The sequence below is a fragment of the Microcebus murinus genome, chromosome X, assembly GCF_040939455.1.
Source record: "Microcebus murinus isolate Inina chromosome X, M.murinus_Inina_mat1.0, whole genome shotgun sequence".
Lineage (NCBI taxonomy): Eukaryota > Metazoa > Chordata > Mammalia > Primates > Cheirogaleidae > Microcebus > Microcebus murinus.
Window position 1 is genome coordinate 80,442,271 of NC_134136.1, and position 18,808 is coordinate 80,461,078.

An 18,808-nucleotide genomic window follows, 5' to 3' on the forward strand; every position below is an offset into this window, starting at 1 on the left:
GTGGGAGGAAAGCCAAAAACCAAATCTTTCATATAAAAAAGAGAGAGAGAGAGAGAGAGAGAGAAGAAGAAGAAAAAAAAAAGCAGTGTGTTTTAAATTCAAGTGGTTCTCCAATTTTAGCATGCATCCAAGCTCCCTAGAGGGTTGACGGCAACTCGCTCTGCCTGGACTCCAGCCCCGGGGTGTGGGGTCAGCAGCTCTGAGCGGTTGCATTTCCAACAAGCTCCCAGCGCTGCTCTTGGGACCCTATGGTCTCATCCTCTTTTGGCAAACATCTTAAAAAATAAACTGATAGATTTAAAGGTCTGGTTATTTGGATGTATTGAGGAAAATCTAAAAACGCACGCACACTTTTCGCTTTGTGAGACGTTATTATCCACCCGTTCCTCCGTACACGCCTACCTGCCACAGGAAGTCACGTCTCTGCATGGTTCAGTAGACAGACGCCTGCTCATGCTGTGTGGACCCTGTGCCCTCGGGGCCAAGAGAACCACCCCTGGAGGAGGAGACGTCTTTGCCGGGTGGTTCAGCTCAGGGCATCTCTGTGTGAGCCAAGCCTGAGGCTGAATCAGAAGCTCTCGGGAATACATGTCATTTCCTCTCTTCCTTGGCATGCATGCGCCTCACAGAGACCACGGGGGCTGCCCAAGGGCTGCACGCATTTTGTATGCTAAGAAATAAATAAATGAGGAGAGAAAACCCAGGAAGGCCAGGGGGTGAGTGGCCCTCACCGTGCAGGGATGGTTTCTCCAGCACTGCTCCTTGCAAAGCTCCCAAAATCCCAGTGCACCTGTGGGCCGGTCCTAGAGTAACCCAGGACTGGGTTGGCGTGGCTCGGAGAGCCCACATGGCTGTGCGGGACGTGGCTCAGAAGACCCACACCGCTGGCCCTAGCACAGGTTTGAGAATCCACGCGCTGGTCCTAGGGCAGCTCAGGGAACCAGGCGGCTGATCCAAGCGTGACTCAGAGAATTCACGCTGCTCCTGCTAGCACAGCTCAGAGAAATCACAACATCTGCAGGGCCAGGCTCCCTCGGGAGGCTCTAGGAAAGGCTCCATCCTGCATCTTCCAGCTCCTGATGACCCCAGGCGTCCCCTGGCTTGTGGCCTCATTGCTCCAGTCTCTGCCCAGGCACCGAGCCTAGTTATATACCCCAAGAACGTAACCGGGTGTGAGTAGACTGGGTCCCACACTCGCCGTTTATGAGCCCGCGGTTTACGTGGGCTCCCCAAGCCTGCTGGTTCCTGACCCGAGCGCTTTAGCTATTTCAGGGATCCCAGGTCCTCTGCAGGTTCTTTGAAAAATCACAAACTCGAGACAGATCGGTTAGCAGGAGAAGAGGCACACACGTGTGTATTTAACATGTGCCCACGGGAGCCTTCAGAGAGAAGACCCAGAGATGCAGGGGAAACCGTCCATGTTTATGCTCAGGTCCAACGCCGCGTGGACAGCCGTGTGGAAATTCGATGGGGCAGAAGGGCGTGATCTGACGCTGGCGGACGGAGTGGGGAACCCAGCAGGGCCCGTCCGTCCGGACTCTTCTTGGCCTCTCTGAGCGGCCTCCTTCCTGCTGGGTGTGGGGCGGGACCCTCTCTGGAGTGGGGGTCTCGTGACCCACAGCCGGACAAGGCAGGCGGAGAATTCCCTTACAGCCAGTTTCACGCAGAAACGTGGAGGCAGAGTTGGAGTCGTACTTTTAGGGTTTACAGCTGGATTTGGGGAAAAGGGGGCTCTGGATTGTATGACCCGCCTTGGGGAAGAGGAATTCTAGTTTCCACAGCTACGTCACGGGAGGATGGGACAGAGACAGGAGGGCGGGAGAAAAGTCCAGGGAAACTTTTGCTTCTGAGGACTCCGTTTTGGGGTACTGTTTGGCGAGCCCCGACACCATCTTCATAGGTTTGAGTGTCTACATGTCCTGTAGCACACGAGCTACCGAGAGGATACTTTGAGAACACACATTGCAACCCAAATCCACCAGGCCAGGGCCACGCTTTGGAACACCATGGCCGGCCGAGAGTGTCCACCCAGAGCACGTGGCATGGCGCCGTGTGGGCAGCGATGGTCGTCTCTGGCTTTGGCTGGTGATGCCTTAGATGAGTGTCCGGCACCAGTCACACAGGGGTCGGTCCTTTGGCGCCGGTCACGTGACTGCTTTATAAAACTCCGACCTGGGCCGGGCGCGGTGGCTCACGCCTGTAATCCCAGCACTCTGGGAGGCCAAGGCGGGCGGATTGCTCGAGGTCAGGAGTTCGAAACCAGCCTGAGCAGGAGCAAGACCCCGTCTCTACTATAAATAGAAAGAAATTAACTGGCCAACTAATATATATAGAAAAAATGACCCGGGCGTGGTGGCGCGTGCCTGTAGTCCCAGCTACTTGGGAGGCTGAGGCAGGAGGATCACTGGAGCCCAGGAGTTTGAGGTTGCTGTGAGCTAGGCTGACGCCACGGCACTCATCACTCTAGCCTGGGCAACAGAGCGAGACTCTGTCTCAAAAAATAAATAAATAAATAAAACTCCAACCTGTATTGCAGCAAATACCCAAACAACTTAGCTCCTGCGATTTCTAGGAAGGTCAGGGCCACGCCACCTGGGCTCACGGCACCAGCAAGACGACCGCCGATCTGTGTCCATTCAGATGCAGTCAGGGCTTGTCATCAGGCACAGTTCATAAGCTATTTTTTTTTTTTTTTAAAAAATAGCATCTGCTTTGGCCGTGAGTCCCGCTGTGTGTAAAAGTTACAAAGGTCATCACCTATTTTTGTCTTCTCCCGTGAAGTCCGCGTGGCCGACCGTGCGCGCCACATCTCTGGGGGGTTGGAATGCACAGCACGTATGTAGGATGGCTTGTCTCGCAGGAGATGCCTCCCGAATGCATAAAAGCTCGCCTCTTTTTGTGCAGTCGCCGAGGCCCCAGACACATGCGGGGCGTGTGACATACGCACGGCACCGGTGTTTGTCACTAGGAAGGGAAGCCCAAGGGAGGATCAGACTCAGCTCGCGAGGAACACACAGCCGGTGAGCAGGTGGCCGGGCACACGAGGGCACAGGAGGCCGCGTCTACTCAGAGGTGGGTGGTTCCCTCCTGTGACCGTCTGCCCGCCCGGCGGCTCCTCCTTGGATAACTGGAAGACGCCGAATGAGACAAAGTTCCCTTCCACGGACGAGAGCTGGAGGCATGGTACGAGCTGAAATGCGCTCTCCAAAATTCCAACGATGCCCTGACCATCCCCAGGACTCCAGCCGCGATGGTGGCTGTGTTTGGAGACCGATCTTTAGAGAGGTGATTAAGGTAAACTGAGGCACTAGGGTGGACCCTGATCCAACAGGACCCGGGTCCTTATGAGCAGAGGAGACGAGGACACAGACAGGCACAGAGGGGCGACCCCGTGAGGACACAGGGAGGAGACGGCGTCTACACGCCCAGGAGAGAGGACCCAGGAGGAAGCAGCCCTGAGACACCTGGATCAGGGACTTCCAGCCTGCAGGACGGGAGAGAACAAATGTCCGTGGTCTGAGCCGCCCCGCCTGTGGGGCTTTGTTATGTCAGCCTAAGCAGACTCATATTCTCCCCTTTAATAGATCAATCGGGAGACTGAAACCGTGGAAAGGGAGACTACCTGGAAGGAATCCGTGCCGTCCCCAAAGAAGACGTAAGAGAAAGTGCAGAAACACCATCTGTAAACAATATGCACGCTCGTCATCCCCGGAGGAATAATCAGGCACAAATGAGAAGCAGCTTGGATACATGATTGTCATCAGTATTAATTTTAGGTCATCCAACTACTGATGCAAGAGAAAAAGGAAGGGAGAGAACACGGCCAGGGGTTGAACTGCGTCTCCAAAAAGGACAGGCGCAAGTCCTGGCCCCTGGTACCTGCGGACGGGACCTCATTTGGAAACAGGGTCTTGTCAGAAAAGTGATCCAGTTAAGGTGAGACCATCCTGGATTAGGGAGGTCCCTAAATGCAATGACAGGCGTCCTCGTGAGAGACGGCAGAGGAGACACAGACTCGGAGGAGAAGCCACGTGGAGGCAGACGGAGGAGGCAGAGGCGGGAGTGAGGCTGCGGCCACAAGCCCAGGGACGCCTGGAGCCCCCGGGAGCCGGGAGAGGCGGGAAGGAGCCTCCCCTGGTCACTTTGGCCACGTGGAGCCACAGCGGGACCTCCTGCTGTAGAAGAAAGGTGACTCAACTCAAGCCAAGCAAAGTGCCAGCCCCGAGAACCCGATCTGCCCGGGGCTGACAACCGGGGAAGGTCCTATCTTGACTGCCAATGCCCTGGAATCCCACGGGAGGTGGATGGAACAGAGCAAGGTAGGCAGCGTGTTGCTCCTTTTAGGGTGAAATACTACGAACACGAATTCACACGATCCCTAACCCGTGGGTTTCCACTGGGGAAGAGGACTACCTTCTGGAGATGGGAGGAGGGTGATGGCTAATCAACGTGCATGAACCTCACACATCTCATCTGCATCCTTAGAAATGGTCACAATGTTCAACTTTATGTCACGTGCATTTTGCCACGATAGCAAGAGGACCACCAACATTGACTGAGCCGCCCTACCGCGCAATGTGCAAAGCTGTAGGGTAAGCAATGTCTGACGGTGACTGTCATGGTGACACAGGGGCACCTGTTCTTAGCGTCGCTCCACAAATGGGGGGACTGGAAACGCAAGGATATTAGACACAGTGTCTAGCGCACCAAGCTAGTGTCGTGCGGGGCTCAGACCTCAGCCCAGGCAGCCTGATTGAGAGCCCAGGTCTCGCCCCCTGCACTGTCCCCCAATGTCCAAAGTGATATTTGACTTCTGGCAACATGGAAGTCCACTGGGCGTTGTTCTCTGGCTAGCTCCGATTTTGCAAATGCCATTTCTCTACAGCAGATATCGCTCCACGTTCAGAGTATGGCTACCCCTGCTTTCTGCAAAGACCTTGGCAAGAGTCCTTTTGCGCCTGTGACAAATGACCACACAGGAGGTCAGCAGTACGGCATCTTCAAATCCCCCTCACTCACCTTGGCTCCCATGCTTACATCAAGACAGAGAGAGAGAGAGAGACAGAGAGAGACCAAGAGAGAGAGACAGAGAGAGACAGACAGAGAGACCGAGAGAGAGAGAGAGGGAGGGACGAACTTATTGGTCTTTAAAGGACTCTGAGCTGATCCTGAGAACCTCACCCTCATGATGTCATCTAAACATAATTATGTCACAAAAGTGTCACCTCCTATTCCCATTAAGTCGGGGCTTAGGGCTTCAGCATATGAATTTAGGTGGAAGTAAAAGTGCATAGCAAGGGATTAGGACGTGGACATCTTTGAGGACATTATTCTGTCCACCACATGGGATTAGGACGTGGACATCTTTGAGGACATTATTCTGTCCACCACATGGGATTAGGACGTGGACATCTTTGAGGACATTATTCTGTCCACCACATGGGCTTAGGACGTGGACATCTCTGGGGACATTATTCTGTCTACCACATAGGATTAGGATGTGGACATCTCTGGGGACATTATTCTGTCTACCACATAGGATTAGGATGTGGACATCTCTGGGGATATTATTCTGTCTACCACATGGGATTAGGACATGGACATCTCTGGGGACGTTATTCTGTCTCCCACATGGGATTAGGACATGGACATCCCTGGGGACAGTATTCTGTCTACTACATGGGATTAGGACATGGACATCTCTGGGGACATTATTCTGTCTACCACATGGGATTAGGACAGGGATATCCCTGGGGACATTCTTCTGTCTACCACGTGGGATTAGGACAGGGACATCCCTGGGGACGTTACTCTGTCTCCTGCAGGCCGGATTTAGAGGTCTGGATGGTCCATCAGTGTTATTACACCCCTGGGTGATATTTCAGATCCCCCAGCCTGCCCCATGCTGTTGTGGGGAGACTCACCTGTTAAGGTCCTGCATGGCTGGGCTCACCTGTTTTCAGCCCTCCGTGTTCTGGGGCTGAGAGTGACACCTGAGAGTGACAAGGGCGCCCACCCTGCTGGAAATGCCAGAGGCTGTTCCCCAGATCTGACCCCGGCACCCCCTAGGCATCCATCCACACAAGTCTTTGCAAGTGCAGTCTCAGCGCTCTGCAAACTCCGGGTTGCATGCATGCAAGGAAACACAGACACGAGTCCTACTGCTGTGGTCTGAACAGATAGGTCCCACCAACATTGGCATGTCCAAACCCTCACCCCCAAGGAGATGGAGTTAGCAGATGGGGCCTTTGGGAGGTGACGAGGTCCTGAGGGTGGAGCCTCACGGATGGGACCAGTGTCCTTATAATAAAAGAGACCCCAGAGAGCTCCCTCGCCCCTTCCACCACGTGAGGACACGACGAGAAGGCGCTGTCTGTGAACCAGGAGGTGAGTCCCCACCAGACACAGCCCCTGCCACGCCGGGATCTCGCACTTCCAGCCTGCAGAGCTGGGAGCAATCAATAAACATCTTGCTGTCTGCAAGTCACCCAGTCTACGGTGTTTTGTTATAGCAGCCCAAGTGGACTAAGACACTCGATTCATGCAGAGTGATCTCTTTTATCCTTACGGAAGTGTTAGAAGCAATGTGCAAGTGTTAGCAGGGACCCACAGATTAGAAAACAGTGCACCACATGTCACCAAGAGCCGGCAGCAATGCCCACTGTGAATTTACTGGGTGGCATTCGCAATGGGGCACAGAGGAGGATGTTTCTATCTGACTCCCGTCTTTCTTGTCTGTCTCTCCAGAAAACAGAACAACACCCTTGCACAGAGCTAAGCCCCCTGAAGACAAGACACAAATGGTCGATGGCAATGTGTGTCACTTCACCCGCCCAACTCCCCCCCAATACCCGGCGGGGAGGACAGGTGACCTTCCATGCTCCCGGGGCACCGTTAGGGACATGCATGGGCCGCGCCCCACCTGCTCTGCAGGTCGTCCATGTTCAGCTCGCCGACGTAGTGTGTGGCCGAGGACACAGTGACCACCCTGGCACTGCGGCCGGGGCGGCCGGACGCTCTCAGGGTGTCCAGGAGGAGCTGGGTGAGCAGGAAGTGGCCCAGGTAGTTCAGGCCGAAATGCTCCTCGAATCCGTCCTGCGTCTTCCTCTCGGGCACCATCATGACCCCGGCTGGGAACAGAAGGAGGGTTTCAGGCAGAGTAGGGCGGGGCGGGGAGGGGGGCAAAGTCACATAAGGGGGGGTTCCAGGGACGCGGACATGGATGGCCCCAGGGCACCCAGGGGGAGGGGGAGGGGCCTGGCTGCCGTCCAGCCCTCCTGGGCCTCGGTCTCCTGCCTGTGTACAGCAGGGGAGGCACTCAGGGGTCACCAATGTCCCTCCCTGCTCTGTCTCCACACTTGTACCATGTTTCCCCGAAAATGAGACCTACCCATGAAACAAGCCCTAGCGAGATTTCTAAGCCTTTGTGCAATAGAATCCACCATGTTCCCCCAAAAATAAGACCTACCCATGAAACAAGCCTTAGCAGGATGTCTAAGCGTGTGCGCAATAGAAGCCCCACCCCGAAAATCAGCCCTAGTGATGGGCGTGGCTATGAAAATAAGCCCTAGTGACGGGCGTGGCTGCGCAGCGCATCTGCACAACCCATGTGTGTAGTCGAGGAGCGGGAAAGAACACGAGCAGCCCTTCTCATCCGCCCCGTGAGAGCTCTAGTGCTCCACAGGAGAGATCGGGGCTGGTGGTTCTAAAGGAAATAGAGTCGCAAGACATTCAGGATGGAATTCGGGGTTTGGAGAGTGATGATGATGTTCCAGAAGAAGATGACTTCACTGTGTTTGAATCAATGTAGATGGTTGTCTCACACTTAAAAAAAAATAACACATCCCCTGAAAATCAGCCCTAGGGTGTCTTCTTGAGGAAAAATAAAATAGAAAACCCCATCTTGTTTTCGGGGAAACACGCTATGCCTTGAATTGTAGATTAAAGCAACAACAATAATGAAGCAACATTCGCAGAACTGGGAGAACGTTCTAAGTCACCAAGCCGTCCCGGGAAGCCAATTCTGCAAGGCAAGACGGGCTACCCAGGGCGTTACCATGGCACCAAATGTCGTATACAGCCCTCAGGTGTCATCCGGGAAAGGCTGGACCAAGCACGAGCACAGCCAGACCTTACCCCAGGCCCTGCCAGCCCCGCCTGCCGGACAGGATTCTACAAACATCGTCGGCAAAGCATGTCATGCGCTCAGCACCCCCTGCCTCCCAGTCTCAGGCGCCCCTCCCCGGTCAGGCACAGCCCCGTCACACCCCTGCCCGTAAAAGTCCCCACCCCGGGGGTCTGACCTTAAGGAAGACTCTTCCGAGAAACATGCCCGGGCCACACTGCTCACGCTCAGAGCAGGCCAGCTTGCTTGCATGTAAGTGCTTACGAGTATGTGTGTGGATTTGCACGCACATGTGTACGTACTTGTGTAGATATGTGTATTTATGTGAGTTATGCATGCATATGGAATTCTGTATTTCGATGTATATGGTGCATGCACATATATGCATATGCTCTTGTGTATGTGTTTATATAGGTGTGCACTTGTGCATGTATTTGCATGTATGCACAATTTGTTCAAACACATACACTTATACACATATATGGTTGCATGTATATATTTTTATTCACACAGTTGCATATGCATATGTATTTGTACATACATTTGTTATGGCATAAATGTATGTACATGGCTGTGCACGTATACATGTATATTCACTTGTATATGCATGTCTATACTTATGTTTGCATGCATATCTAAATATAGTGTATATGTTTCTGTTTGTAATTGTATGAGAACAAGTTTTCCATGTTTATACATTTCCATATGCAGAGTGTTTATAGTTATTTATGCACATGGATGTCTTTATACAAACTGCATCCATTTTGATTTTGCATACCTATATGATTTTGTGCTTCTGTACATATTTGCATTTGCAAATGCATTTCATACATGTATGAGTGATATACACATAGACATACCACTTGCATATGTATGTAGGCTTATTTATGCATTTTTATATGGCTATGCATTTGCATATATATATATTCGTATATGTGTCTTATATATGTATATATATATGTTTCTATGTATATGCATTTGTGTATGTGCTTGTATGTGTGTTTATGTATGTATATATTTTATTGGGGGATATATATGTATATGTATGTATAATATTTATGTATCTATACATATACCCATTTTTTCTTTTTTTTTTTTTTGAGATACAGTCTCACTCTATTGCCCAGGCTAGAGTGCTGTGGTGTCAGCCTAGCTCACAGCACCCTCAAACTCCTGGACTCAAGCGATCCTCCTGCTTCACCTTCCTTTTTCTATATATTTTCAGTTGTCCAACTAATTTCTTTCTATTTTTTTAGTAGAGACGGGGTCTCTCTCTTGCTCAGGCTGGTCTCGAACTCCTGACCTTGAGTGACCCTCCTGCCTTGGCCTCACAGAGTACTAAGATTACAGACGTGAGCCACTGTGCCCGGCCTATATGCCTATTTTCCTATGCATTCCTTCATGCACGTGCATTTGCATGTGTGCATGTTTGTATGCATTTTATATGTACCTATATATATACATACATAAATGTACATGTATTTCTCTGTGTATGTGCAGTTGTGCATCTGCACAAGTACCCATCTCCCTACGTATTCCCCTCCATGTACTTGTGTATGGGCATGTGTTTGTGTTTATGTGCCTGTGTATTTTATATGAAGAGATATACACACATAGAAAGACAAACGCATATATGTTTCTGTGTGTATTTGCAGTTGTGTATCTGCACACATACCCATCTCCCTACGTATTCCTCTCTATGTACTTGTGTACGGGCATGTGTTCATGTTTATGTGCCTGTGTATTTTATATGAAGATATATATATATATATATATATATATATATATACAGAGAGAGACAAATGTATATATGGTTCTGTGTGTATTTGTGTTTGTGTATCTGCACACGGACCCATGTCTCTAAGTACTCCTCATGTCTATGGGCTTGTGTCTGTGTAGAGGGTTACCCAGTTGGCCCTGCCTGGCCACACAGGCGCCCCGGACGCCCACCCCCCCCCCAGGCCATGAGGGCTGCCCCGTCATGGGCTCCTCTGCTCAACGTCCCTGGCCCCAGGGGGGGTTCCTCAGTTGTGAGGTGCTCAGAGCAAAGCAATGTCAGATTCAGGCTGCTGCCTCGGTGGCCCCAGTACCGTGCTGTGGGTGTAGCTGGGGGTTGGTGACATTAAAAAACAAGCATGCACGAAGGGTGACGCTGTGTCACAAATGACGGTGGGGGAGAAAAGGGCCCTGGAGTCCTAGACCGTGCAGGGAGAAATGACACCCACACTCCTGGCCTGCAGAGAAGCCTCCCTCCCCTCCCATCTGGTGGTGGTTCTCATGCGGCAAAGCCAGGGGGGCCCCGACAGGGGAGGGGAGGGAGGGGTCTCTGTCTTGTAGGGGAATGGGGAGTGGTACTCAGAGGAGAGAGGAAGGAAAGGAAAGAAAGGGAAAGGGAAAAGAAAGGAAAAAAGGGAAAGGGGAAAGGAAAGTAAGGAGGAAAAGAAAGGAAAGGAGAAAGTAAAGGAGGAAGGAATGAGAGAAGGAAGGAAGGGAGGAAGAGATGAAGGCAGGAAGGAAGGAAGGAGGGAGGAAGGAAGGGGAAAGGAAAGGAAGAAGGAAAAGAAAGGAAAGGAAAAGAGAAAGTAAAGGAGGAAGGAGGGAAGGAAGGAGGGAGAAAGGAAGGGGAAAGGAAAGGAAGAAGGAAAAGAAAGGAAAGGAAAAGAGAAAGTAAAGGAGGAAGGAGGGAAAGAAGGAGGGAGAAAGGAAGGGGAAAGGAAAGGAAGAAGGAAAAGAAAGGAAAGGAAAAGAGAAAGTAAAGGAGGAAGGAGGGAAGGAAGGAGGGAGAAAGGAAAGGAGAAAGTAAAGGAAGAAGGAATGAGAGAAGGAAGGGAGGGAGGAAGAGATGAAGGCAGGAAGGAAGGTAGGAGGGAGGAAGGAAGGGGAAAGGAAAGGAAGAAGGAAAAGAAAGCAAAGGAAAAGAGAAAGTAAAGGAGGAAGGGAGGAAGGAGGGAAGGAGGGAGGGAGAGAGGGAGGGAGGAAAGGAAGGAAGGAAGGAAGGAAGGAAGGAAGGAAGGAAGGAAGGAAGGAAGGAAGGAAGGAAGGAAGGAAGGAAGGAGAGAGAGAAAGAAACGGACAACTAAAATCCACTGTGTTTCTCAGCCTGCTTCCCGGAGCTCAGGGAGGGCGTGGGAAGACAGACCGAGCGGCCCCAGGGAGGTGAGGCCGGGGGTCCCTGACACCCAGCCTCATCCGGCAGTGAGCAGCCCACCCGGGCATCACAGACTGTCTTGTCAAGTGGCGCCACACACACACACACACACACACACACACACACGGACGCACACACACGTGTGCGGCATGAAAGGCACACCGGAGCGCCTCCCGTTCAGAGCGGCCCCCGGGGGAGGCAGGGGCGGGTCCCGGCACGGAAGCCCGGGCTGCCCGGCCGGCGGGCTGGGGAGGGCAAGCACAGAAGGTGCTGGCGGGAGCGGCGTGCACAGCGCGGGGTGGGCACCTTGGGGTGAGGGCGAGCGCGAGGCTGAGTCGTCCGTCCGCCCCGGCACTGCCCGGCGGGAGCCCACGGGGGACCGCAGAGCCGTCATGGCCTTGCGTGGAGATGGCCGGGTGGGGAGTGAGGCCGTGAGGAGCCTGGGCCGCCGCGGCGCCTGCCCCGCCAGGAAGTGAGTCCTGAGCGTGCATCGGCTCAGCTGCACCTCTGAAATCTCTGCTCGTGCAAACCCTCACGCCTCGTCCTCGCCGGAGACGAGAGAGAGAACCTTCCTTAACGTGCACGGGGTTCCTTAGCACTGTGCACCCATTTTTTGAATGAATGAATGAATGAATGGACTGTGCAGTATGTTCCGGGCCAGGCATGCATGCCGTCACTCAGAATCACCATCAACGTCTTTTTTAATTTTTTTCTGGTTGGGAGAACCATCTTCAGTAATCCTTTTTTTTTATCTCAGGAAATTCATCCTCGAGAGTTACGGGAAGGCATTTGGCAGAGACAAAACGCAAATGCCGTGCGGTCATCACAAGATCTATCCATGCTCGATGCTCGGACGTGCACGTGGCAAGCTAGGCAAACACAATTTGGACGCGAATAAACCATCCGTGCCGAGCCGGTGCCGCACGAGGTCTATCGAGCATGCGTCGATCACGTCTGCCCTCGACGAATCGTCCGGTTAACCCCCGAGCTGCCGGCCTCGGCCAGAAAGAGGCCGTCTGCTCCGGTTTTCGATGTGCTGACAAGTGATGAAAAAAAAAAAGGAAGACATTTCGAGCCCGACGTGTTTAACACTTGCAGAATCTTCAATCACGCTTCTTTAAGAATGAAAAAAGAAAGAAGGAAGGAAGGAAGGAAGGAAGGAAGGAAGGAAGGAAGGAAGGAAGGAAGGAAGGAAGGAAGGAAGGAAGGAAGGAAGGAAGCACAAAGTCCAGCTCCCCTTGGGCTTTGGAAGTCACGTATGTGGCACTCAGCTTGGGGACCATTTCTCATGAGGCTTCAGACCCGCGACGGGTTAACAGGAGCTGTGGAGGGAAGACGGCTTTGGGGAGCTCGGCAACCCCTCTTTTCTCCATGCTGGACACTCGGCGATGCCACTTCCCGGGCGCGATCCGTGGGACCTGCCGTCGGGAAACCTATTCGCGGACGTTGACACCACCTCGTGCAGAACACACCGGACTGGGACCGTCATTGATTTTCCCACGGCGAGGGGGAGTCCCGGAGCGCACAGACACGGGCGCGGAACTAGCGAGAAAATCTTTGCCTCCTCCACGTCAATGCACGCGTGGGCCAAGCCCCCAGCTCCCCCGGGCTGGCCGCGAGTCCACTCTACGTCTGGCGAGAGGAGTGTCCGTCCCGGCCGCCTTCCCTCCCTCCACGCTGGGTGCCCCCGATCCAAGCCTGCGGTTTTGGGGGGGCACCACGGCTCTGTTGCATCCAGGAGAGCCGAGAGGCTTTGCCGAGAAGGGACCCCCCACTTTCTGTCTCCCACGCGAACCTCTGCAGAGCTGGGGGCGGCCACGGCCTGTGAACCCTCTTGGAAGAAATCACGATGGAACAGGAGGAAAGCTCGATGGATGCGTTGTCCCGGCCGATCATCCGGAAGCAAACGCACCCCTGACCCCACCGGAGATGGCGTTCTGAGCCCCAGGACGCCCACACAGAGCACAGACCCTCTCCCTCCCCCCGGGGGTTGCCAAGCGCTCTGGTTCCCGCCCCCGCCAACAGCAAGCCTCGGGGTTTGGCGGCAGCCGGGATCCGGATCTCGCCGGGACTCACCGTTGTTGATGAGGACGTGGAGAGGCAGCCTCTTCAGCTTGAACGTCTCGACAAACCGCCGGATGGACGCCAGGGAAGCCAGGTCACAGTACAAAAACTCCACTGCAAAAAAACGAAAGGACACGCCCGGTTACCTTCCGGCCTGCCGACCACCGAGAGCCTGAGGTCATCTCCAAACTGGGTAAGTGTCTGCCCCGCCCCGGAAGTAGCGCTGGAATTGAGCCGCTGTGTCGGGAGAAATCTACGGGGCCAGGAATTGGGGGGTGGGGGGTGGCCTCCGGGAGCCCAGAGAACCCCCTGCCCAACAGCCGGCAGGAAAACTCAGGGCTGCAACCCCGCAACCTCAAGGAACTAGATCCCGCCAAGAACCGAGGGAGGCTAGAAGAAGATCCTGAGGTCCAGAGAGGGGCTCAGACCAGGCGATGCACTTTGGCTGCAGCCCGGTGAGCCCCTGTCACGCCACGCCCAGCCTCCTGGCCCCCGGTGAGCCCCTGTCACGCCACGCCCAGCCTCCTGGCCCCCCTACATGACGAGGTAATTTAGGCGCGCTGTTCCGAGCTGCCACGCCTCTGGCGTTTTGTTACGTGGCATTGATAACGGATATACGCCACGCCCCGGAAACAAACACGTCCTTTTTTTTTTTTTTCTTTTGCAGTTGAATCATAAAAGCAGGTGTTTTTGCAAACCGAACGGCCCCAGAGATAACGTTATAACGTCAGGCAGGTAGGGGGGTCGCTGGGTTTTCTGGGAAGAGCTGAGGAGTTGGGGAGATACAAGGAACAGATAGGGAGGTTGGGGGTGTGCAGGCTGACAGGTGGGGACGGGGAAGGGTGTCGGGTGGAAGGGAAAAATCGCGGCAGGTGTGCAGAGGTCCAAGGCAGGACCTCACAGGGGAAGGAGGCAGCGGAGGCCAGTTCTGGGGAGGCCAAGATGAGAGCAGCCTCAGACCTAGGGGGCTGCCGGCGGTCAGAGGAGGGCTCATATTTTAATAAAGGCGACATAACTTGCAGAGTGCAAACGCGGCCTGTATGTGGTCTGCCTTTGTCCTCGTGCCTGTGCAGATGTGTAACATGCCAAGCACGTATGTTATGGCATGTACGCCTTGCCTCAGAGGCTGCACGCAACTTGCCCTCCCTTGTGTCGTGTCTGCCAAAATTGTGGCTGAAGCGATGAAAGTGAGGTCATCCTTGCAACACGGAAGTGACTCTTCACTCATCAGCATCAGGGAGAGAGAAGGAGAGAGAGAGAGAGACAGAGAGACAGAGACAGAGAGAGAGAGAGAGAGAGACAGAGAGAGAGAGGGGGAGAGAGGGAGAAAGAGACAGAGAGAGAGAGACAGAGAGAGAGATGGACAGAGAGATGGACAGAGAGACAGAGAGACAGAGAGAGAGAGACAGAGAGAGACAGGGACAGAGAGAGACAGAGAGAAACAGCGACAGAGAGAGACAGAGAAAGAGACAGACAGAGAGACAGACAGACAGAGAGAGACAGAGAGACAGAGACAGAGAGACAAACAGAGAGACAGAAAGAGAGAGAGACCAAGGTCGAGAGAGAGAGACAGAGAGAGAGAGAGGGACAGAGAGAGAGACAGAGACAGAGAGAGACAGAGACAGAGAGAGATAGACAGAGAGACAGACAGAGAGACAGAGAGACAGACAGAGACAGAGAGAGAGAGACAGAAAGAGAGAGAGACCAAGGTCAAGAGAGAGAGAGACAGAGAGAGAGAGAGGGACAGAGAGACAGAGAGAGATAGAGACACAGAGAGACAGACAGACAGAGACAGAGAGACAGGGAGAGACAGAGAGACAGACAGAGACAGAGAGAGAGACAGAAAGAGAGACCAAGGTTGAGAGAGAGAGAGACAGAGAGAGAGAGAGGCAGAGAGAGAGAGACAGAGAGAGACAGAGACAGAAAGAGAGAGACCAAGGTCAAGAGAGAGAGAGTCAGAGAGAGAGAGAGAGGGACAGAGACACAGAGAGAGAGAGATTTGTTCACATACGCAGGAGAGAAGGAAATGACTTAGTCTGACTTAGGGTGACACGACACCCCTTTCTCCAACACATTATCCCGGACTCAACACGGTCAGGGTGTGCGGACACACGGTACGTCAGCGTGTGTCCCTTCACTTTCCTACGCTGCAGGACAGAGATGAGGTACACACGCTACACACGCCACACGAGACACGCCTCACCACACGCACACGCGCACACCTGCCTTGGTCCCTGCAGGCCATGCACGGCCCCGCTGCTGCAGGACTTAGGCCACTGTCTCGATGCTGCGTGTCTACGCCCCCCGGCGCCCTCCTCACTGAGAGATGTCCGCGTGCCGTGTTTGGGGACTCCGAAGGCAAACTCTTGTGTCGGCTCTTCCCCGGGACGCCGCGGGGACCCCAAGCCGCGCCAGGTGTCCCTGGGGTCTCCAATGATCGGGCACCCGTCGCCGCGCCTGCCAGGCTGCACCACGGAGGCGTTTCTCAGCGCGGGTCACGCAGGCGACCTTGGAACAAGGACTTGCACGTGGTCGGCGTGAGTGTCGGGGCTGGGCCGTCCGTCTGCACACCCGGCAAGAGACAGCTGAGCAGGAAAAGGTCACGGGGCCGCCCTGTCTGCTGGGGACAGCTCCTGCCCCCGTGAGGGGGAAGAGAAAGACAGAGAAGGAAGGAGAGAGAGAGAGAGAAAGGTGCAAATGCAAAAACGCCAACAAGCACAGAAGCTTGTCCTCGGAGAGGGAAGCAGTGTGAGCTTCGGAAGCCAGGCGCGTTCTTGCAAACCTGCGAGCGCATTTTTACTGAGCCGAAATAGCTTCTCCTCAGCCAGAGCCCATGGGGGTAGGCTGAGTCACACTGTCATCTCCTCCCTGCCCCAAAAGGTCCAGGTCGTTATTCCCGCAACCTGCGAACAGGTGCTCACCGTGCACGGAAACAGGGCCTGCATGCATGCAGGCGACGGAGTATCTCGAGACGGGGAGATCATCCTGAAGTATCCTAAAGATAATCTCAACGGTCGTGGGGGCAGAGGGAGATGTGAGACAGACAAGAGAGGAAGGTTATGTGATTGCACAAGCAGAGGCACGGGAGAGACGCTGCGGCCACAAGCCCGGGGACGCCTGGGGCCCCCGGGAGCCGGGAGAGGCGGGAAAGGAGCCTCCCCTGGAGCCCGTGGAGGGAGCGCGGCCCCGAGACCCCCGCGTCCCACGCTCCCGGGTCCCGGACACGTTCCTGCTGTGGCCAGCCACCTGGTTCAAGGCACTTTGACACACAGCAGCTGCAGGAAACTTACACAGAACAGAAACCTGAACCCTGCAAAGCCGTGCGGATCCTTGGTGCCAACCACCCTCTGGCACGGTCGCCGTGAAGTCGCGTCAAGGTTCTCGCCCTCGATCCCTCTGACCCCGGCTGCAGGACTCGCGGCACCAAGCACGCCGAGCGGGCCCCGGCTCCCCGCACGCCACCCCCTGCAACGCCCCGCCCCGAGCAGGTGCCTCTGCGCCCAGCCCCGTTGCTCCCCAGGTTGGGGACGGACCGAACCCGATTTCCCTCATTTCCGACTCAGCGGCATTCAGGCTCCCGGGGACGGCCGAAATCTGCAAGAGGGTGTCTCACATCTAGACAGGGTTCCCTGAGGACACGCCGGAAATAGAAATCTCTGAGGCCGACGCCGCTGCCTGCCAGATGAGGTCAATTGTAGGGTGAGCTAATGGAGCGCGTGGAGATCCCATAATCATTAGGTAGAAAATAAACTCCTTTTGTCTGCGGCTGCCGCAAGTCTCCTGGCTTGCGGGGACTGAATAACTCACCGAGCGCTCCTTTATAACACACACACACACACAGCACTGCCATGCACCCGCCCTGTGCACATGTCGAAGCCCGAACCCTCCATGTGATGCTGGTTTTGGAGATGGGTCTTTACAGAGGTGATTAAGGTAAACTGAGGTCACCAGGGTGGGTCCCGATATCCAACAGGACCGGCGTCCTTATGAGCAGAGGAGATGAGGAGACAGACAGGCACAGAGGGACGACCCCGTGAGGACACAGGGAGGGGACGGCGTCTACAGGCCCAGGAGAGAGGACCCAGGAGGAAGCAGCCCCGAGACACCCGGCTCTGGGACTCCCAGCCTGCAGGACGGGAGAGGACACACGTGTGTGGTTGAAGGCACGCAGTCCCCGGCATTCTGCCGTGGGCTGTCCGAGCAGACTCGTAAATCGTCTCGCGCGTAACTTGGACGTGCGGGACGATGCCTGTTGGATTGACTCTTGGGGCGTGGGTTATCCCCAAGCCCCGAGGTTTTCACCTGACCCTCCCAGGCTCACCGCCGACTTTCCGTGCCGGGCACACGGCGGCCGCCACTTCCCCTGCTGGATGCTGCACTCAGAGGAGAGATTTATAGGATTCTCGTGCACACGGGGAGTGCTTAGCGATCGCTCGGTATTATCAGAGCTTCTTTGCCGAGACCGGCGCGTGCTCGGCAAATATCTCTCCGGAAGCATCTTAACAGCACTGGCGGACCCCGTGCAACCACGGCCGACAGTTTGGCCTCGTGGCCGTCTGTCTTTGCACTGCGTGTGTCGCGTGGCCTTTGCATCGTCACGGCTCGCTTTGCTGCGGTTTGGCTTTGGGTGTTGCAGTCCAGCTCTTAATAACATGCTCGAGTCAACGTCGGGGGGTCCCCGGACCCCAGAACACAGGGGAGCACGGCTCTTGCGTCCCAAGGCCGGGCCAGGCACGCCCCAGCTGCAGACGGGGCTGCTCTGCGGTTCTGCTGTTCCGTGCTTGCTCCAGGACACTGTATGTGCTATGACAACTAAACGCCTGTCGAAAGCAGCAGCCAACAGGACAGATGTTGGGACACATGCTTAAAACCTTCTCTTGGAAGGGGTGTTTTGACATAGCAAACTCTCCTCAGCGTCTCTGTGCAGAGAACGAAGCCTGTGCACAGCCAAGCCACGGGGTCGTCTAGAACAGGGAGCGTGCACTTGAGCTATGTTCCTCAGACAGGCCGGGCGCGGTGGCTCACGCCTGGAATCCCAGCACTCTGGGAGGCCGAGGCGGGAGGATCGCCGGAGGTCAGGCGTTCAGAGACCAGCCTGAGCAAGGGCGAGACCCCGTGTCTGCTAAAAATAGAGAAATTAGCTCGCCATGGTGGCGCATGCCTGTATCCCCAGCTACTCCGGAGGCTGAGACAGGAGGATCGCTTGGGTCCAGGAGTTGGAGGCTGCAGTGAGCTACGATGATGCCCCTGCACTCCAGCCCGGGTGACAGAGCGAGACTCTATTTCAAAAAAGAAAAAAAAAGACATGCAATGAAGGGGCACTTCCTGCATCCCAACTCGCTAAGCACCGTCTACAGACGCCTGGCGTTCCGTGGGCCGTTACCACAGGCTGCCTGCAACATGCTATGTTCAGACGTCGAGAGCCAATGTTTAGAAACTTATATATATATATAAAAAAAAAGGCAGTCATT

At 54.7% G+C, this 18,808-nt stretch overlaps 1 protein-coding gene across 1 annotated transcript in view; it reads right to left on the reverse strand.

Moving 5' to 3' along the window:
- The window catches only part of DHRSX (dehydrogenase/reductase X-linked), a 148,702-nt gene that overhangs the window by 28,935 nt on the left and 100,959 nt on the right, over positions 1-18,808 (reverse strand). Inside the window, exons 4-5 of the mRNA XM_075999110.1 lie at positions 13,350-13,451; positions 6,923-7,130 (exon numbers count right to left, since the gene is read on the reverse strand). Of these exons, the coding sequence (XP_075855225.1) occupies positions 6,923-7,130; positions 13,350-13,451 (310 nt within the window). The remainder of the gene's footprint in view (positions 1-6,922; positions 7,131-13,349; positions 13,452-18,808) is intronic.